Source organism: Ranitomeya imitator, chromosome 6, assembly GCF_032444005.1.
Source record: "Ranitomeya imitator isolate aRanImi1 chromosome 6, aRanImi1.pri, whole genome shotgun sequence".
In the NCBI taxonomy this organism is placed as follows: Eukaryota; Metazoa; Chordata; class Amphibia; order Anura; family Dendrobatidae; genus Ranitomeya; species Ranitomeya imitator.
The window spans coordinates 184012368-184034932 of NC_091287.1; the positions used below are offsets into that span (position 1 = coordinate 184012368).

The window sequence follows — 22565 nt, forward strand, 5'->3', positions numbered from 1 at the left end:
GCAAAAAAAAAAGAATTAATATATGCACTGCAGTTTTCAAAACGACTACATATGTGATAGGTCAATTCTTCTGGATACTTCAAATTGAAGTTGCCACTGTATTATATGTGAAATTTAAAAAAAGCCCATGGCAAGGTTGTCACAAATGAGGTCCAAAAGATATCAGAAAAGACTCTCAAGGGATAACACGACCAGAATTTTCCAGAAGTGTCTTCTGCTTCACATATGATGCAGGGAGGACAAAATTCCCCATGTGCACATACCCTAAGGGAATGTGCACGTGATGGAAAAAATTGTGGATCTTGTTGTAGAATTATCATGTAAGGCTACAGATTTAATGCAGCATTTTTGTATGTAGTAGGTTTCTTGTGTTTTTTATTGTATTTTTGAGTGCATTTTTTACTTGCGTTTTCATTGGTGTGATTTTGGTTTCTTTTTGGCATGTCATGTTTTCAATAAAGCTGCTTTGTTTTTGATTCTTCCTGGCATTTGGCTTTGACAAAACTTTATTGATAGTCATGTTGGTTATATTTGTTTTTTCTGCAGCGGAAATGTATTAAAAATGCATTTGCGATATTTACCTGCACATAACTCAGCGCACCCACTAGAGAAGTTGCTATTTACGGATTTGAAACACGCATCACAGGTCAGTTTATGCAATGTAAAAAAAAGCATCAATGGGTATGAGATTTCTAGAAATCCCATCCACTTTGTTTATTTCACGAAGATGTCAAAATATTCTGCAGATTGACAAACAGTTTGAGTAATTGTTTACCCCTATCATTCACTTCTAGGTTTATGGATCCTTTTTAGAGTACAGAAGCTCCAAACTTTAAGTATATCTAACGTAAAATACCTAAACAGTGATTGTTAATACAAATTTCATGTACATTTAAAAGCCTTATAGATATGTCACTGGCAGAACATTTCTATAAAAATAAACAAAAACAATCCGGAAAATAAAAAACACAAATGGCCTGAAGACAAACACAGTGACAAAGATGGAAATAGTTCAATGGGTATTCCTATCTCAGACATCGATAGCAATTGCATAGGATATGCCATATATGTAGATAGATACAGAATGCAATGCTAAGACATACATCTATTTCAAGAAATGAGCTCCATCTTCTTCCGCTGTGAATGTAGAGATGGCTGTGCATTAATGGCTCTCACCATTCAAATTGCACAAGATGAATCCTGTTTTTGTGATAAATGCAAATCTCAGGTGGACCCAAATCTATCAGACATATACTGCAAATCCTCTGAATATGCCAGAAATGTCTGCTACAGGAATGCATAACAAGTAATACAGTGCTTAGTCTAGTGCGGGGCCTAAGGGATGTATAAAACAAGTTTCAAAAGATTGTCTCCTCTTCTTCTGTAATCCGACCAGCTTCAGAGCAGCGCTAGCGAGCTCTAAAACAGAACCTACAAACAGTGGAAATCCTTTGCTTAAGAAATTGGCATCTGAGACTTCAGGGTGGCCGGCAATCTCGGCAATGAGCTGTACACAATAGAATTAAAGATCCTTCCATTATTGAGGACAGATAGCATTTTTAACAGGAGGTAAATTACCAATGTTCTTGTTTTTACAAGCACTTTGCAATTTAACCCAAAAATGAAGATGAGACAACCCCTTTAAAAAAGACCAAAGCTGAATCTTTTTGGCATCCAATGTTGCCTTTGGCATCTCATTAGACATAAACGGTGTATTCATTTATTAAAAGGTTCCTTTAAATCAAAATTAGTTAACTAATGATCAGCACAACTTAGCAAGGTTTATAATGTCCCATTTTTGCTGGATTTCACACCTCGGCACAAGATCACATTAGAGATTGCACAGCAAAGCTGTTTCTTGAACTAACAATATCTACTGACATTTTTCCATCCACTGCAATTATTGGTTCTGCTATAGAACAGGTCAACACTAGAAAATTCAACTCAATCCTGTCAGGCTTCATGTTTAGAAATATTTTACAATTGCTCAGTGTATGGAAATAATGTTGTTATCTTCCATGTATAAGCATGTATTATCTACAACTATAATGTCAGCATGACAATAAACAGCTACAAGGTTATACTACATGCCACACATGAATTCTAGCTGGGACTACCACACACTACTACAAAAATGGAACTAAGGAAACAATGGATTAAGGTACTGACACATTCAGGTCCAGAACGCGAGGCTTGAATCTGGATCAGGACACAAGTAGACATAAAAAAGAAAATTAGCATGTGTAACTATGATTTACAGTAAACGTAATGATATCACAGAAGACGGTCAGCTTCTATGTTACGAGACAGAAAAGAACAGTTGGTGGCAAACAATATTATAACAACATCTGAAAGGGAAACCTGCTAAATTTGGAAGGCAACCAAGAATTTCTACATAACCAGCAATTTTGTAAATAATGAAATGATAGTGTTACTCAGAAGGAAGTAATTTGTAAAGCTTGTTTGCCCCCTACTACTACCCATATAAGCAGACGGCATTTGTACAATGCAGATTTTTTAAGAAAAAAATGTATAAGACTGCTTCATTTTCTTAAACTGAACAAGAAAAGTGTGAGTTGCCGATAAAACAACCCTACTCAGATGAATGGCACTGCTTTCCAGTCGATGAAATTTCTGCAACTCCTTAGGTGAAACGTTTAGGAGCAATCACTTCTGCAGGACTTGGTCAAAGTAAGACGCTATCAGTAGAGCTAGGTCATTCGGCATAGTGTGATGTGATGGGCCTTGTAGGTCTGCTGTCTGTGCCTTGTACAACAACAGCCAAATGTTATTCCCCCCTTAATGTCAGCATTATATAGTACACACCTGCAGGTTGCAGGACAGAGATGGCAGCAAAAGGCAAGAGACTGGAGATGGTTTAGTAACAGGAACCCTGGGCACTGCACACGACTGGCCTTTCTGCTACGCTCATGCGATTGCCGCCATCTGCATGGCCATTACCATAGGTATGTCGCACCGCTCTTCCTCTCTACAGTACAGACTAAAAGTTTGGACACACCTTCTAATTTAAAGATTTTTCTGTATTTTCATGACTATGAAAATTGTAAATTCACACTGAAGGCATCAAAACTATGAATTAACACATGTGGAATTATATACTTAACAAAAAAGTGTGAAACAACTGAAATTATAAGAGAATGCCAAGAGTGTGCAAAGCAGTCATCAAAAAGCAAAAGGTGGCTACTTTGAAGAACCTAGAATATAAGACATAATTTCAGATGTTTCACACTTTTTTGTTAAGTATATAATTCCACATGTATTAATTAATAGTTTTGATGCCTTCAGTGTGAATGTGCAATTTTCATAGTCATGAAAATGCAGAAAAATCTTTAAATGAGAAGGTGTGTCCAAACTTTTGGTCTGTACTGTATATGGCGTTGTCAGCAGTTTTGAGGAATTTAAACTTCTTAAACACTCTCAACCACTTCTTGTCTTTCAAATGCCCTATCAGGACACCGAGGGTTAATAAAGTGAAGTGTCTTTCAATAGTGGCACACTTTTATGTCAAAGGAATGCTTAATTTATAGGAAGGCCAATCTGGCCGTCGCTGTAATTAGTCCCCAAATTAGTCCCTTTTTTTTAATCGTTCAGCTCCCCTTCAGCCATCTTTGAGGGCTGTTATTGTTTACTTACTGAATTCTAGACTACATTTTCAAGCAGTGTACTGTAGTTTCTCTGCCAGATTATTCTCTGGGCCAGGGCTCACACACTCCCACAATCTGTGCCCCCACCCCCCACCCCCCCTTCACCAATAAAGCACCATCTTGAAACTCATATACAAATGGATAACTCACTTTTCACATTTTCTCCCTCCTAACATCCCTCCCAATTCACCTAGTAAGCAGATTCACTGATAACGTGAAAAAAATGGATGCATAAAATCTTGAAAACAATTAACAATTTTTCTCACCACCGAGGACCAAAAAAACTCAGATTTTAAGGAGTTAATGACTTTTAATTCAATAGTAGTTAGAGATATTCACATCTCCAAGATCATATCTCAATATGTAATAGGTCTAATAATAATGATACTAGCAAATATCTCCTATTAGAAATGCAGTATAGTTTTTCTGATTCACTATGCCGCTATCCTCATGTGCAGGCATTGCAGGACCTTAGGTATCCATGGTTACGACTACTGATATAGTGACAGTTAGTTAGCTAGTTGTAGGGGTCATAACTCTAGATACCTTAGGTCCTGCAATGTCCAGAGAAATCAGAAAAATATATACTACATTTCTAATTAGAGGTATTTGCTAATATTATTGTTATTATTTTACCCACTACATATTGGGATAGGATCTTGGAGACGGGAATACCTCTTTAACTATTTGCTGCAATTAGGGGTGAAAAAAAATGTGTAAGCCTAAGTAAAAAAGAAGTTCAAGTAGTTATACAGTATTGATATGCTCTAAAGTACCAAACAAACGTTGATCACACCAATAAACAATTCTTTTTTCAACCTTTTCTATATTGCTTTGCACACTTATGGTAGTTTTTTTCAAGCAACTGCTGGTTTGCCTCTCCCACAGCTTGGAGGGATTTTCCTACGTAAGATAACTGTAATACAACTGTAGCACTCAGATAGTACATTTTCTGAATGTGGTTATGCCATTTACTGTATGTGATATAGGTTGAAGCATCATTTTTGCAAAGCACCAAGACAGCACAACCAGGGTTCGCTCACACGGCCATATTTTTTGTCCAAGTGCTGTCCAGTTTCCCTTTAAGTACTAAGGCACTGTTCAACACTTGTCCCATGTGCATGACTCTGGCAGCAGGAGTGCTCTTCACCTGCCTGAGCATGCACACAGAGTTGTGTACAGACTGATAGAGAACAGCCCTGACAATCTTCAGGATTTCATACAGTAAAAAGTTTAAAAAAAAGTGTACTCTATCTGCGCTAGCAGTGACGGACCCGGAAACGCTGCAGCCCGCATCTCAGGGTCCGTCACTCAATGACGGCACATCCCTAGCACACGCCCATTATGGGCATGCGCTAGCGATGCATCCGACATAAGAATTAATGGCGGCCTTAACAGACTACGTTACACCGCGTTTATGCCGTGGTGTAACGTAGTCCGTCTAACGGACGCCCATAACGAAGTGTGAACCCAGCCTTATGAGTATATTCGCTCATCACTAGTGCTTATCTGTGAAAAAAAATTGGTAAAAGTTTGGCAATTTTTCAAATTTTTAATTCTTATGCCCTTAAATCAGAGATTGTGTCACATAAAATAGTTAATAAATAACATTTCCCAAATTGAAACATAATTTTTTTGAGGTTTAGGAAGTTTTAAGGGTTAAAAGTTGACCAGCAATTTTCAATTTTTTCAACAAAATATACAAAACCTGTTTTTTAGGGACTACATCACAATTGAAGTGACTTTAAATGGGTTTATATGCCAGAAAGTACCCAAAAGTGACACCATTATAAAAACTGCACCCACCAAGGTACTCAAAACCGCATTAAAGAAGTCTATTAACCCTTTAGGTGCTTCACAAGAATTTATAGAATGTTGACGTTAAAAATTTACATTTTTTTCACAAACATTTCAAGACTTTTTTTTAACCCTTCACGTGCTTCACATTAACTTTTAGAATGTGGAATGAAAAAAATTAACATTCACATTTTTTTCAGAAAAAGTTTTATCATTTCATTTGTGTGCAATTTCTCCTGAGCATGCCTATACCCAATATGTGTGGGAAAACCACTATTTGATTGCATGGCAGGGCTTGGAAGTGAAGGAGTGTAATTTGACTTTTTGAAAGCAAAATTTCCTGGAATAATTATTGGGTGCCAAGTCGCATTTGCAGAGCCCCTGATGTGCCTAAACAGTGGAAACCCCTGCAAAAGTGACACCATTTTGGAAACTAGACCCCTCAGGGACCTTATCTAAATGTGTGCTGAGCACCTTAAACCTCCCAGGTGCTTCACGGGAGTTTATAATGTAGAGCGGTGAAAAAAAAAATCACATTTGTATCTACATAATACAGCAGCCATTTAAGGGTAACTTTAGGATAGTAAATTGAAAGTTCACAGCTCAGCCATAGAGATTGGAAGAAAAGCTCCAAAACATTGGACAAATACTCCAGAAAGTAATATTTGAATAACTCGATTGATAGCAGGTGACCGAGATTGGAGAGCTGCCAGAAGCAGTGCCAATGTGATTGATCAGAAATATAGTGGAACTGGCATCTATCCTGCTGCATGTGAATTACAATTACCTATTTGTTTTTTTCCTCTTCAATCTTAAAATAAGAGAATGCAGAAGCAACTCAGCAAAATAGTGTTTATGAAAATTAAAATCTGATATTAGCATCAGACGTTTTGCTTGGTGGTCAAAAGCAGCTATACTAAGTTTTTGCATTTCTTTTGCAATTATTTTTTTAAATGGGAAAAAAATTTTTTTTTACAAATACAAAATAAACTTCTCTTAAATCTAGACATAAAAGGGCTCATTCTGACATCAGTCATTTTTCATCTATGCAAAAAACAGATCGATTTTCATCAGTGTTTTTCATCAGCTTGGTCAGTGTGTGAGATTTTACAATTAGGCTGCCGTCACACTAGCAGTATTTGGTCAGTATTTTACATCAGTATTTGCAAGCCAAAACCAGGAGTGGAATAATTAGAGGAAAAGTATAATAGAAACATATGCACCACTTCTGCATTTATCACCCACTCCTGGTTTTGGCTGAGAAATACTGATGTAAAATACTGACCAAATACTGCTAGTGTGATGGCAGCCTTAGAATTTCATCAGTTTTTTCTTGGTTGAAATAAAGACTAATGAAGGTCTTTTAGGATATGTGCATAAGTTGCAGATTTGCCTTCGGATTTTTCTGCACTAAATCCTCAGCACTTGGCAGAAAACGCAGGTGCGTTTTTTATGCATTTTTTGTGCGGTTTTGATGCGTTTTTGCACGGTTTTGATGCAGTTTTTTTATGCGTTTTTGAAAGCGAAATGTCTTGTCCAACCTCCTCTTTTACATTTATCCAACCCACACTCCATTACACACATAGACAGATATAGATAGATCGATAGATAGATAGATAGATAGATAGATAGATAGATAGATAGATAGATAGATAGATAGATAGATAGATAGATAGAATGAAAGAGATAGATGTGGATATATATATGGCTACTTTCACACATCAGGTTTTTGCAGTCAGGCATAAAGTTCCAGCGAGTTTTGAAAAAAACGGATCTGTTTTTTTTTCATAGAGTTGTTTTAGCGCCAGATTGTGCCTGATGGCCACACGTTTCATCCGTTTTTTGCCGGATCCTTAAAAATAAAACCTGTTTCCGGCGGACGGAGAAAACATACAGAGGAAAGTTTTTTCTGTCCGGCATAAAAACACACAGCTATTGATCCGGCAAAAAATGTATGAATCTGAGATGTGAAATGATGAATTCAGCCTCCGAATTCGGTTTTTCATGCATTTTTTCCATTGAAATCATGCACATTTTCCGTTCTCTCTCTCTAAAAAAAACCCGGATCAGTTGCACAGATTTTTCACTATTTGCAACAGATCTGTTTTTTCAAAAATTCGCTGGATCCTGCCTGACGGAAACAAACTGATGTGTGAAAGTAGCCTAACTATCTATATATCTATCTACATCTATCCATCAGGCAGGATCCGGCGAATTTTTGAAAAAACTGATCCGTTGCAAATAGTGAAAAACTGATGCAACTGAACCATTTTTTTGAGAGAGAGAATGGAAAATGTGCATGATTTGAATGGAAACATGCATGAAAATTGGATTCTGAGGCCGGATTCATCATTTCATATCTCAGTTTCATACGTTTTTCGCCGGACAAAAAATACGTTCTTCTGTACGTTTTCTCTGCCCGCCAGAAACAGCTTTTCTGACGGACCCGGCAAAAAACGGATGAAATGTGAGGCCATCAGATACAATCGGGCGTATAACACAACTCTATGTGATAAAATGGATCCGACGGAAAAAAAACGGATCCGTTTTTTTCAAAACTCGCCGGATTGTGCCTGACGACAAAAACCTTATGTGTGAAACCTGCCAGATAGATATATCTATATATACAGTGGAGCAAAAAAGTATTTAGTCAGTCAGCAATAGTGCAAGTTCCACCACTTAAAAAGATGAGAGGCGTCTGTAATTTACATCATAGGTAGACCTCAACTATGAGAGACAAACTGAGAAAAAAAAATCCAGAAAATCACATTGTCTGTTTTTTTAACATTTTATTTGCATATTATGGTGGAAAATAAGTATTTGGTCAGAAACAAAATTTCATCTCAACACTTTGTAATATATCCTTTGTTGGCAATGACTGTTGTTGGTATGTTGGCCAATTCCTCCATGCAGATCTCCTCTAGAGCAGTGATGTTTTTGGCTTTTCGCTTGGCAACACGGACTTTCAACTCCCTCCAAAGGTTTTCTATAGGGTTGAGATCTGGAGACTGGCTAGGCCATTGCTGACTGACTAAATACTTTTTTGCCCCACTGTACATAGATGTTTCTATCCATATATCTATCTATAAATATATATATAGATAGATATAGCCATAGTTATATCCATAGATATATCCATAGATATATAATAGCAAGGCCTGTGTTTATTAATAAACATTTAATTAAAAAAACAAAAAACACGGAAAAGAATGGTGTGGGCTCCCGCGCAATTTTCTGCGCCAGAGGCGGAAAGCCGTGGCCGGGGGCCAATATTTGTAGCCTGGGAAGGGGTTAACACCCATGACCCCTCCCAGGCTATGAATATCACATCGGGTCCCCCTATATTTCTTAGCCAGAAAGGCTATGCAGACAGCTGCGGGCTGATATTCATAGCCTAGAGAGGGGCCATGGATATTGGCCCCCCTGGCTACAAATACCAGCCTGCAGCCGCCCCAGAAATGGCGCATCTGTAAGATGCACCAATTCCAGCACTTAGCACCTCTCTTCCCACTCCTGTGTAGTGGTGGGATATGGGGTAATAAGGGGTTAATGTCACCTTGCTAATGTAAGGTGACATTAAGCCCGGTTAATAATGGAGAGGCGTTAATAAGACACCTATCCACTAATAATCCAATAGTAGTGAAAAAGAGTTTAAAAAAAATAAAGACAGAGCCAGAAAAAGGTATTTTAATATTCTTAATTTAACCATACATACCATAGTCAATCGCCTGTAAAAAAATTAAAAATAATAAACTGTATACTCCCTGTCCGATGCAGTCCAATTAATAATTGAGTGTGCCACGACGATCTCCCCTATAGAACAGTCAAATAGTGTGTCACTGGAGGTCCTATAGAGCAGTGACATCACACAGACAGGAGACAATGGCTCCTACAGTGCATCACTAAAGAGGTTACTGTAGTTCACTCTCTCGCTTTATTGCTATGCTGCATGGAAAATTTCCAACACAGCAGTGCCACAAGTGAGACTAGTGACTATTTTTTACAGTGGAGGAGGAATACATTGTGGAAGGATACCTTCCGTTATTGTATTCCTGGAGCCCCTGGAGAGTGGTCGCATCAGCTGATGTGGCTGCTCTCCACGGGAGATCGTCGTGGGACACTTGTTTTAATTGGATATCTGTGGACACAGGGAGTATATTGTTTGTTTATTATTTTAATATTTTTTTACAGGTGACACTGGCTTCAGGGATCAAGGTGACCAGGTGATGGTGAGTATGTACTCTATGTTGTATGTACTGTATGTTGATATGTATGTATTGTATGTAATGTATGAATGTACTGTATGCATTGCATGTTATATGTTGTATGTTGTATGTACTGTTATATGTTGTATGTTCTGTTGTATGTTGTATATTCTGTTATATGCTGTATGTTCTGTTGTATGTTATTACTATTATTATTATTTATTGTTATAGCGCCATTTATTCCATGGCGCTTTACATGTAAGGAGGGGTATACATAATAAAAACAAGTACAATAATCTTAAACAATACAAGTCATAACTGGTACAGGAGGAGAGAGGACCCTGCCCGCGAAGGCTCACAATCTACAAGGGATGAGTGAGAATACAGTAGGCGAGGGTAGAGCTAGTCATGCAGCGGTTTGGTCGATCGGTGGTTACTGCAGGTTATAGGCTTGTCAGAAGAGGTGGGTCTTCAGGCTCTTTTTGAAGGTTTCGATGGTAGGCAAGAGTCTTATGTGTTGTGGTAAAGGGTTCCAGAGTAGGGGTGATACGCGAGAGAAATCTTGTATACAATTGTGGGAAGAGGAGATAAGAGGGGAGTAGAGAAGGAGGTCTTGTGAGGATCGGAGGTTGCGTGTAGGTAAGTACCGGGAGACGGGGTCACAGATGTATGGAGGAGACAGGTTGTGGATGGCTTTGAACGACATGGTTAGGGCTTTGTACTGGTGTCTCTGGGCAATGGGGAGCCAGTGAAGGGATTGACAGAGGGGAGAAGCTGGGGAATAGCGAGGGTACAGGTGGATTAGTCGGGCAGCAGAATTTAGAATAGATTGGAGGGGTGCGAGAGTGTTCGAGGGGAGGCCACAGAGCAGGAGGTTGCAGTAGTCAAGGCGAGAGATGATGAGGGCATGGACTAGGGTTTTGGCAGATTCTTGGTTGAGGAATGAACGGATTCATGAAATATTTTTGAGTTGAAGTCGGCAGGAAGTGGAAAGGGCTTGGATATGTGGTTTATTGGTGTATTTCTATGCAGCTGAATTCTCTGGTACCGAGTGCCAGTGGCAGTGCTGGGAGTTGATGGGAGGGACTCGCATGAGTTTCTCACATTGCACTCGCAAGTGTGACACAGGCCTTACTAAGAGTGAATGTAGCAAACAAACTGCACATGCCACATCTAAACTGAACCTGTTATCACATTTTGCTTTTTGTTTGTGTACCTATTTATCTAGCATGTATTTCTATGTTTTATTTCTTTTACAAGTGTTAGTTATTTGAAGTTAATGAGATTGATAAGAGTTGGGCTTCTTTGCCTTATGCGAGAGTATTAGTGAGGAGTAAGCAGAGGGTGTTGGGGAATATATAAATATATAGCACATCACTCATCTCAACACAGTCACAGCAGCATGTTATTTCTAAGGCTGGAGTCACACACAACATATAAAAATACAGTCTGTTTTTTACAGAACAAATACGCAGAAATGTTCCCAGAACAGTGATCCGTATGTCATCGTCATGTAAACCTCTGTGTGAAATCCGTACGGCAAGAATTTCTCGCCGGAATGGCAAAATGGACATAGAATGGATCCATGGGCTCAAATATTCGTGAAAACATATATACAGTCTATATACAGTATATATATACAGTATATACAGTACAGACCAAACATTTGGACACTTTCTCATTTAAAGATTTTTCTGTATTTTCATGACTATGAAAATTGTAAATTCACACTGAAGGCATCAAAACTATGAATTAACACATATGGAATTATATAGTTAACAAAAAAGTGTGAAACAACTGAAAATATGTCTTATGTTCTAGGTTCTTCAAAGTAGCCACCTTTTGCTTTGATGACTGCTTTGCACAGTCTTGGCATTCTCTTGATGAACTTCCAGAGGTAGTGACGGAAATGGTTTTCACTTCACAGGTGTGCCCTGTCAGGTTTAATAAGTGGAATTTCTTGCCTTACAAATGGGATTGGGACCATCTGTTGTGTTGAGCAGACGTCTGGTGGATATACAGCTGATAGTCCTACTGAATAGACTATTAGCATTTGTATTATGGCAAGAAAAAAGCAGCTAAGTAAAGAAAAACGAGAGGCCATCATTAAGAAATGAAGGTAAGTCAGTCCGAAAAATTTTGAAAACTTTGAAAGTGTCCCCAAGTGCAGTTGCAAAAACCATCAAGCGCTACAAAGAAACTGGCTCATATGAGGACCGCCCCAGGAAAGGAAGATCAAGAGTCATCTCTGCTTCTGAGGATAAGTTTATCTGAGTCACGGGCCTCAGAAATCGCAGGTTAAAAGCAGCTCAGATTAGAGAACAGGTCAATGCCACACAGAGTTCTAACAGCAGACACATCTCTACAACAACTGTTAAGAGGAGACTTTGTGCAGAAGGCCTTCATGGTAAAATAGCTGCTAGGAAACCACTGCTAAGGACAGGCAACAAGCAGAAGAGACTTGTTTGGGCTAAAGAACACAAGGAATTGACATTAAACCAGGGGAAATCTGTGCTTTGGTCTCATGAGTCCAAATTTGAGATCTTTGGTTTCAACCACCGTGTCTTTGTGCGACGCAGAAAAGGTGAATGGATGGACTCTACATGCCTGGTTCCCACCATGAAGCATGGAGGAGGAGGTGTGATGGTGTGGGGGTGCTTTGCTGGTGACACTGTTGGGGATTTATTCAAAATTGAAGGCATACTGAACCAGAATAGCTACCACAGCATCTTGCAGCAGCATGCTATTCCATCCAGTTTGCGTTTAGTTGGACCATCATTTATTTTTCAACAGGACAATGACCCCAAACACACCTCCAGGCTGTGTAAGGGCTATTTGACCAAGAAGGAGAGTGATGGGGTGCTACGCCAGATGACCTGGTCTCCACAGTCACCAGACCTGAACTCAATCGGGATGGTTTGGGGTGAGCTGGACCGCAGAGTGAAGGCAAAAGGGCCAACAAGTGCTAAGCATCTCTGGGAACTCCTTCAAGATTGTTGGAAGACCATTTCTGGTGACTACCTGTTGAAGCTCATCAAGAGAATGCCAAGCGGTCATCAAAGCAAATGATGGCTACTTTGAAGAACCTAGAATATAAGACATATTTTCAGTTGTTTCACACTTTTTTGTTAAGTATATAATTCCACATGTGTTAATTCATAGTTTTGATGTCTTCAGTGTGAGTTTACAATTTTCATAGTCATGAAAATACAGAAAAGTCTTTAAATGAGAAGGTGTGTCCAAAATTTTGGTCTGTGCTGTATGTATGTATGGGCTGTACTGTATGTATGTACGTATATATGTATATATGCGTGTATAAATATGTATGTATATATATTTAATACAGAGTAAGATAGCAGAAAATCCGGTATTTCAATGGCCGACTTTCGCTATCTTCTTATCAAACCCGACAGGATATGAGACATGGTTTACATACAGTAAACCATTTCATATCCCTTATTTTTTTACATATTCCTTACTACTAATGTTAGAAGTGTCTGTGTGCAAAAATTTGGGAGCTCTAGGTGTTAAAATAAAGGGTTAAATCACAGACAAAACTGGTGTGGGCTCCCGCGCAATTTTCTCTGCCAGAGTGGGAAAGCCAGTGACTGAGGGCAGATATTGATAGCCTAGAGAGGAACCATGGTTATTGCCCCACCCCTGGCTAAAACATCTGCCCCCAGCCACCCCAGAAAAGGCTCATCTGTAAGATGCGCCTATTCTGGCACTTAGCCACTCTCTTCCCACTCCTGAGTAGTGGTAGGATATGGGGAAATAAAGGGTTAATATCACCTTGCTAAAGTAAGGTGACATTAAGCCTGGTTAATCATGGTGAGATGTCAATAAGACACCTATCTATTATTAATCCAATAGTGATAAAGGGATAAAAACACACACATTATGAATAAAGTATTTTAATGAAATAAATGCACATGGGGTTTTAACATCTTTATTGTACTCTCAATCCAACTGACGACCCTCGATCTTCTGAAAAAAAAGGGAAAATAAAAAACCAATAATATCCCATACCTGTCCGCCGTACAGTCATGTCCCACGATGTAAATCCATCTGAAGGGGTTAAATAATTTTACAACTAGGAGCCTGCTAATGCAGCTGTCCCTGGCTGTAAAAACTGGGGAATGAATGGAATGCAGGGGAATGTAGCTTTGTAGACTTGCGTTGATGCGCCCCCTGGTGGCATAAACTCATATGAACTCTAGCGTGGTAAAATATCCAGAAAAATTCCCAATATGTATTAAATATGTATTATATGTGTATATATCTATTCTATTCTAACCTGTCAGTGTGATTTTACTGTACATCACACATGAATTGCCAGCTTTTCAAAGGAGACCGGTGCGTAAAAAACGGACAGCACTCGCATCATTCATTGACTTCCATTGGCGAGTCTCATCCGAGATACGCAGCAAATCGCAGCATGTTGCCATTTTTTGGTATGAGCCCTAAGTCAGATTTTTGCACAGATTGGTCTGTTTAATCACAAATGACTAAGAAAATTATGGGGCTGTTTTTTTATTTAAAAAAAAACATGAAAAGTCTGCCAGTGCGCTGTTTTATTAAATAGACCACTGGTTACTAGTGGGTAGCCATCATTTCTCTGCTGAGGTCACTTTCAAATTATTAAGGCTGAGTTTGAATTAAAAGGATTGAAAACGGATTGTATACAGTGCTCCGAGACCTCAGTATTACACACATCTTTTCAGGGAAAGTAGAGAACTGTCCTTCCTATAACACACTGCAGGTCCTGAATTAGGTGCACTTTGATGGCTATGACTATGACTAGGCCATGTGTTCACCTTTATCAGTTAGCTGGGGGTGGCTGAGCAGCTGGAATTGTGATGGAGCTGGAGAGAGACAAGTCTGAATCTTTCTGAGAGGAGACTGCAGAGGCCATGTGCACCAAGCTGAAACTATTACTGGTTACTATGGGCGACCGTTTTTTTGTTTGACTGGATAGCCAGGGCCTATACTATTTAGCTAGTGCATGGACAAGGCTAGGGATTTTATGTTCATAGCTTTGGTTTCGTTACTGTACAATCAGTGAAAAAAAAACCCACTATTCCTCTTGTCATATAAAAAACCCTGTGGCTTTGTGGCCAAGCGGCTACCCGGGTGAATGAATCCCTACTATATACATGTATATAGTGATAGATCCATATATATATTTTGTTTTAGGATTAACTGCTTTTGATCGCTTCCTCTCCATAAAATTCTACATAAAATGATATATTATATATTGCATGGTAAAATTGAGAGTCATTCAAAAGTACAAATTATCTTGCAAAAATGAAGCCACAAAAATATATTGCTATGTTGGCCCCAAAATTAAAAAAAATTAAGTGAAAAGGAACCTGTCACCAGCAAAAACGCTATTAACTTTCAGATTTGGGCAGGCCCCAATGTAGAGCGAGTGTCAGTCAGGGACAGTGGGCGCGGTTACAGCAGTCCAGACCAGTGACCGAACCTGCACTGACGCCACCCTTGGGACTGAAACCAGAACATTGTCGGTGAGAATAAGGTTCATTTTATCCCTGCAGCATTTGGCTAGGTGCACATGCGGGCAGATTGGTAACACTAATAACCTGCAGATTAAGCTCATATCTGCATGTTATTAGCATTTTTGGTGGTTCCCGGTTTCCCTTAAGGTTATTGGAAGAAAGGAAGGAAAAATTAAACTGCTGTTGTATATACTTCATATATTGTGTTCATATACTCCAGGGGACCCCAACTCCAGGCCTCGAGGGCCGCCAACAGTGCAGGTTTTCAGGATTTCTTTAGTATTGCATCGGTGGTAATGTGATCATCTGCACAGGTGACGATTCCAACCCCTGTGCAATACTAAGGAAATCCTGAAAACCTGCACTGTTGGCGGCCCTCGAGGCCTGGAGTTGGGGACCACTGATATACTCTATATACGCTGTACAAAGATGTTTAAAAGTTCATATAATGTTTTAAAATGAATATTTTATTGATGGTACTTACGTAATGGTGTCAATCATATCCAATCCCATTTCAACACAGCAATGTGCATGATCTGTTTTTGGCTGTGTTAGTCCAGAAACACAATAATAACAATCGCCAAGAATTTTTATTCTTCTGCAGTGGTTTTCCTGTTGCAAATTACAATAGATCATAATTGTAAACAGTTTGTTACCTAATGACCTTAATTTTATTACATACAAGTTATAATTCAGATTTAAAATAAGAACTTGAACTATAAAGTATATTGGTGGCTATAGTAAAAAATCACATTGGATGATGTAACATGCAGCGCATAGCAAAAAAAATCACTGCTGTAATAATAGTGGAACAGATGTAAACAACATGTAGCATCATATAACTATAGAGTATATTAGTGCCTATAACACGCCCTCTGATGAAGCAACGGTGAAACGCGCGTTGATGCGCTTAGGCCACACTACAAACCAGGTTCCAAGACCTATATAAGTGATTTTTATATATATACATATTAAATCATCCACTGGGATTTATATTACAGGCAATATTATACACTATAATTAAAGGATGCTACCTATTTGTATCTGTTTCACTATTGTTACAGCAGCGATGTTATGTGCTGCATGTTAGTGTCCACTGTGAATTTCTTTACTATGCTTTAGTATAAAAAACAAAGCACCTTTATTTAAAGCATGACATACCAAAAGAGACAAGAATTGCAGTGCCAAATACATGATAAATTTAAAGAAAAAGGGTAATAAAAACCCATACTAAAAACACAATGAAAAAAAATGCAAGCAACCCAATTTAGCCAATAGGTGAAAAGCTTCTGCAAGAATTCTGCAACATCAAAAACTCACCAAATACTCATTGTAAGAACTTTCCCTGTTCAGTTTTGAAGGCGCCATTACAAACACCATACTTGTCTGGAAAATTTAGCACTATTCCCCCACCTCAGTGCTGACTGTTCATTTGGCTTGCATACAGCAGTGGTTAGAGATGGGTGGACACCGGCATGTTCGGGTCCGGATGGGTTCGGCCGCACGGTTACAAAAACATTGGGTTCGGGTACCAGAACAGTACCTGGACCCGAACCAAGACCCCATTCACTTGAATGTGCATGACAGCGCAGCAAACACCACTACTGATCAGCGGTAAAGTCATCACTGCCGAACAGACAGCCGCGGTTCCAACGCTTGCAAAAGACAGCGTGAGTGAGCAGCTGTGATCGGAGGTATAAAGTTTACCTCAGGTCACTGGTGTCAGCTGATGGAACTCCCATTAGCTGACACCTGCTTCCGCTAATAACAGTGAAGGCTGGAGCAGCTGATGGAAGTATTCCTCAGCCGGAGCCTGCTCTGTAAATAATAATAAAAAAAAAGAAAACAAGGAGTGAGTTCCTCTGTATTTTTGATAACCAGCCAGGCAAAACTCACAGCTGGGTACTGTAACCCTCAGCTGTCAGCTTCAGCAAGGTTCGATATCAAGAATAGAGGGGTCCCAACTAGGGTTGAGCGAAACGGGTCGAACATTTTCAAAAGTCGCCGACTTTTGGCTAAGTCGGGGTTTCATGAAACCCGATCCGACCCCTGTGCGGGGTCGGCCATGCGGTACGCGACTTTCGCGCCAAAGTCGCGTTTCAATGACGCGAAAAGCGCCATTTCTCAGCCAATGAAGGTAAACGCAGAGTGTGGGCAGCGTGATGACATAGGTCCTGGTCCCCACCATCTTAGAGAAGGGCATTGCAGTGATTGGCTTGCTGTCTGCGACGTCACAGGGGCTATAAAGAGGCGTTCCCGCCGACCGCCATCTTACTGCTGCTGATCTGAGCTTAGGGAGAGGTTGCTGCCGCTTTGTCAGAAGCAGGGATAGCGTTAGGCAGGGTCCATTAACCACAAAACCGCTTGTGCTGCAGCGATTTGCACTGTCCAACACCACCCTCGGTGTGCAGGGACAGTGGAATTTTTTTTTTTTTTTTTTTTCCCCTCAGCGCTGTAGCTCATTGGGCTGCCCTAGAAGGCTCCCTGATAGCTGCATTGCTGTGTGTACGCCGCTGTGCAAACCAACTGCTTTTTTCAAAGCACAAATCCTCTTGTTCCTTCCTTTCTGCACAGCTATCTTTTTTGTTTGTCCACACTTTTTATTTCATTTGTGCATCAGTCCACTCCTTATTGCTGCCTGCCATACCTGGCTGAGATTACTGCAGGCAGGGAGATAGTAGCTGCCTGCCATACCTGGCTGAGATTACTGCAGGCAGGGAGATAGTAATTGTAGGACATTCCCTGTTTTTTTTTTTTTTTTTTTTTTGGTGGGAGATTAAGATTGGCAATTTGGCATTTCTGCTAGAGTGCCATCCCTGTGTGTGCCATCTCTCTCACATAGTGGGCCATAGAAAGCCTTTTCATTTTTCTGTATTTTTTTTTGTGGGGTGTATAAATTCTCCCTGATAAAAATACAGTGGGAGATTAATATTGGCCTTTGGGCTTGTGTGCCAGTCCTGAGTGTGCCATCTCTCTCACAAATAGTGGGCCATAGAAAGCCTATTTTATTTTTTTTTGGGTTTTATAAATTCTCCCTGAAAAAAAGGGAGATTAATATTGGCCTCTGGGCTTCTGTGCCAGTCCTGAGCGTGCCATCTGTGCCAGTCCTGAGCGTCCCATCTCTCTCACAAATAGTGGGCCATAGAAAGCCTATTTAATTTTTTTTTTGGTTTTATAAATTTTCCCTGAAAAAAGGGAGATTAATATTGGCCTCTGGGCTTGTGTGCCAGTTGTGAGCGTGCCATCTGTGCCAGTCCTGAGCGTGCCATCTCTCTCACAAATAGTGGGCCATAGAAAGCCTATTTAATTTTTTTTTTGGTTTTATAAATTTTCCCTGAAAAAAGGGAGATTAATATTGGCCTCTGGGCTTGTGTGCCAGTTGTGAGCGTGCCATCTGTGCCAGTCCTGAGCGTGCCATCTCTCTCACAAATAGTGGGCCATAGAAAGCCTATTTAAATATTTTTTTGGTTTTATAAATTCTCCCAGAAAAAAAGGGAGATTAATATTGGCCTCTGGGCTTCTGTGCCAGTTGTGAGCGTGCCATCTGTGCCAGTCCTGAGCGTGCCATCTCTCTCACAAATAGTGGGCCATAGAAAGCCTATTTAAATATTTTTTTGGTTTTATAAATTCTCCCAGAAAAAAAGGGAGATTAATATTGGCCTCTGGGCTTCTGTGCCAGTCCTGAGCGTGCCATCTGTGCCAGTCCTGAGCGTCCCATCTCTCTCACAAATAGTGGGCCATAGAAAGCCTATTTTATTTTTTTTTTGGGTTTCAGAAATTCTCCCTGGAAAAAAAAAGGGAGATTAATATTGCCCTTTGGGCTTGTGTGCCAGTACTAAGCGTTCCATCTCTCTCTCTCTCTCAGTCAGTGGGCCATAGAACGCATATTTTTGGTTTTATTTGTTTTCTAAATTCTCCCTGAAAAAATCATTTTATTTTATTTGGTTTCTAAATTCTTCCTGATAAAATCATATTTTTTTTATTATTTTTATTTCTAAAGTCTCCCTGAAAAAAAAAAAAAAAAAAAACAACCAAAAAAACAGTGGGAGATTAATATTGGCCTTTCTGCTTGTGTGCCAGTCTTGACTCCTGGGTGTGCCATCTCTCTCTCTCTCTCTCTCTCTCTCTCTCTCTCTCTCTCTCTCTCCAATTGTGGTCCATAGAAAGCCTATATTTTTTTTCCTTGATTTGGGTTCTAAAATCTACCAGAGAAAATAACTACATCAATCATTGGTAGAAAAATATTGGCCTCTGGGTTTGTGTGCCACTCCTGACTCCTGTGTGCGTCATCTCTCAGTCAGTGGGCCATAGAACGCCTATTTTTGGTTTTATTTGTTTTCTAAATTCTCCCTGAAAAAATTATTTTATTTTATTTGGTTTCTAAATTCTTCCTGATAAAATCATATTTTTTTTATTATTTTTTTTTCTAAAGTCTCCCTGAAAAAAAAAAAAAAAAACAGTGGGAGATTAATATTGGCCTTTCTGCTTGTGTGCCAGTCTTGACTCCTGGGTGCGTCATCTCTCAGTCAGTGGGCCATAGAACGCCTATTTTTGGTTTTATTTGTTTTATAAATTCTCCCTGAAAAAATCATTTTATTTTATTTGGTTTCTAAATTCTTCCTGATAAAATCATATTTTTTTTATTATTTTTTTTTCTAAAGTCTCCCTGAAAAAAAAAAAAAAAAAACAACCAAAAAAAACAGTGGGAGATTAATATTGGCCTTTCTGCTTGTGTGCCAGTCTTGACTCCTGGGTGCGTCATCTCTCAGTCAGTGGGCCATAGAACGCCTATTTTTGGTTTTATTTGTTTTCTAAATTCTCCCTGAAAAAATCATTTTATTTTATTTGGTTTCTAAATTCTTCCTGATAAAATCATATTTTTTTTATTATTTTTTTTTCTAAAGTCTCCCTGAAAAAAAAAAAAAAAAAAACAACCAAAAAAAACAGTGGGAGATTAATATTGGCCTTTCTGCTTGTGTGCCAGTCTTGACTCCTGGGTGCGTCATCTCTCAGTCAGTGGGCCATAGAACGCCTATTTTTGGTTTTATTTGTTTTCTAAATTCTCCCTGAAAAAATCATTTTATTTTATTTGGTTTCTAAATTCTTCCTGATAAAATCATATTTTTTTTATTATTTTTTTTTCTAAAGTCTCCCTGAAAAAAAAAAAAAAAAAAACAACCAAAAAAAACAGTGGGAGATTAATATTGGCCTTTCTGCTTGTGTGCCAGTCTTGACTCCTGGGTGTGCCATCTCTCTCTCTCTCTCTCTCCAATTGTGGTCCATAGAAAGCCTACATTTTTTTTCCTTGATTTGGGTTCCAAAATCTACCAGAGAAAATAACTCCATCAATCATTGGTAGAAAAATATTGGCCTCTGGGCTTGTGTGCCACTCCTGATTCCTGTGTGCGTCATCTCTCACTCAGTGGCCCATAGAAAGCATATAGTTTGTTACATTTGTTTTCTAAATTCTCCCTGCAAAAATCTATTTTTTTTTTTTTGGGGGGTTTCTAAAGTGTTCCTGAAAAAAATAAAAATAAAAAAAAAATAATAGTGTGACATTAATATTAACATTTGTGCTTCAGTGACAGTCCTGCGTGTGGGGCATCTCTCTAATTTGCAGCCACCAAAAAAAGAGTGTGTAACATTGGGCCTGATTTTCGCTGTGGTCTCACCAACCTGTAAAGGGGTAGCTAAATCATACAGAAGTTATAGCTCACCGTGTAAGTTGTGTGACTGCAACAAATAACGTTAGTTTGGTTACGTTTTTAAAACAATGAGGAAGTCTAGTGGAAGAGGTCGTGGCCGGGGGCGTTCATTGTCAGCTGGTAATGAGGGTAGTGGTAGTGGTGGAGCATCAGGTGGTCGTGGGGGAAAAAATATTGCACCTAAGTCTGGAGCTGTGGAGCCAGGTTCGTCGTCCGGCTACACAAGGCCTCGAACGCTCCCTTTTCTGGGATTAGGAAAACCGCTTTTAAAGCCGGAGCAGCAAGAGCAAGTTTTGGCTTATCTTGCTGACTCAGCCTCTAGCTCTTTTGCCTCATCTCGTGAAACTGGTAAAAGTAAAAGCAGCGCGTCGTTAGTGGATGTTCACGGTCAGGGACAAGTCACTTCCTTGTCCTCTTCAGCAAAAACAACAACAGAGAAGAATGCAGCAGGCGACACAACGGGTTACTCCATGGAGCTCTTTACACATACCGTCCCTGGCTTAGAAAGTGAAGCAGTTAACAGTCCATGCCCATTACAAATTGAATCTGACATGGAGTGCACTGACGCACAGCCACAGCCAGACTACTATGCTGGTCCTTTGACTCAGACCACAACATTGCCCTCGCAGGGTGCTGATCAAGAATCAGACCCTGATGAGACTATGTTGCCCCATCACGAACGCTATACCACCGAACGACACGGTGACACAGACGAAGTTGCGCAGGAGGTACAAGAAGAGTTATTAGATGACCCAGTTCTTGACCCCGATTGGCAGCCATTGGGGGAACAGGGTGCAGGCGGCAGCAGTTCTGAAGCAGAGGAGGAGGAGGGGCCGCAGCAGGCATCAACATCGCCACAGGTTCCATCTGCCGGGCCCGTATCTTGCCCAAAACGCGTGGCAAAGCCAAAACCTGGTGGAGGACAGCGTGGCCATCCGGTTAAAGCTCAGTCTGCAATGCCTGAAAAGGTATCCGATGCTAGAAAGAGTGCAGTCTGGCATTTTTTTAAACAACATCCAATTGATCAGCGCAAAGTCATCTGTCAAAAATGTTCTACTTCCTTAAGCAGAGGTCAGAATCTGAAAAGTCTCAATACTAGTTGCATGCATAGACATTTAACCACCATGCATTTGAAAGCTTGGACTAACTACCAAACGTCCCTTAAGGTTGTTGCACCCTCGGCCAATGAAGCTAGTCATCAACGCAACATCCCTTCCGGCAGTGTAGGACCACCATTTAGCGCACCACCTGCTGTATCTGTGCAGGTATCTTTGCCAGGCCAAAGCAGTCAGGGTCAGGGAATCACCAGTTTCGTAGTAGGAAACACTGCATCTAGGGCACCGGCGGCAACAATACCATCTCCCACCGTCTCTCAGTCTGCCATGTCCACCGGCACCCCCGCTAGTTCCACGATCTCCAGCTCTCCAGTCCAGCTCACCCTACATGAGACTATGGTTAGAAAAAGGAAATACTTAGCCTCGCATCCGCGTACACAGGGTTTGAACGCCCACATAGCTAGACTAATCTCGTTAGAGATGATGCCCTACCGGTTAGTTGAAAGCGAAGCTTTCAAAGACCTGATGGACTACGCTGTACCACGCTACGAGCTACCCAGTCGACACTTTTTTTCCAGAAAAGCCATCCCAGCCCTCCACCAGCATGTTAAAGAGCGCA

General features: G+C 40.0%; 1 protein-coding gene across 1 annotated transcript in view; it reads right to left on the reverse strand.

Annotated features, from left to right (window-relative positions):
* ADCY1 (adenylate cyclase 1) overlaps window positions 1-22565 on the reverse strand; it is a 614659-nt gene that overhangs the window by 357508 nt on the left and 234586 nt on the right. The window contains exon 5 of the mRNA XM_069730375.1: window positions 15671-15798. Coding sequence (XP_069586476.1) covers window positions 15671-15798 — 128 coding nt within the window. The remainder of the gene's footprint in view (window positions 1-15670; window positions 15799-22565) is intronic.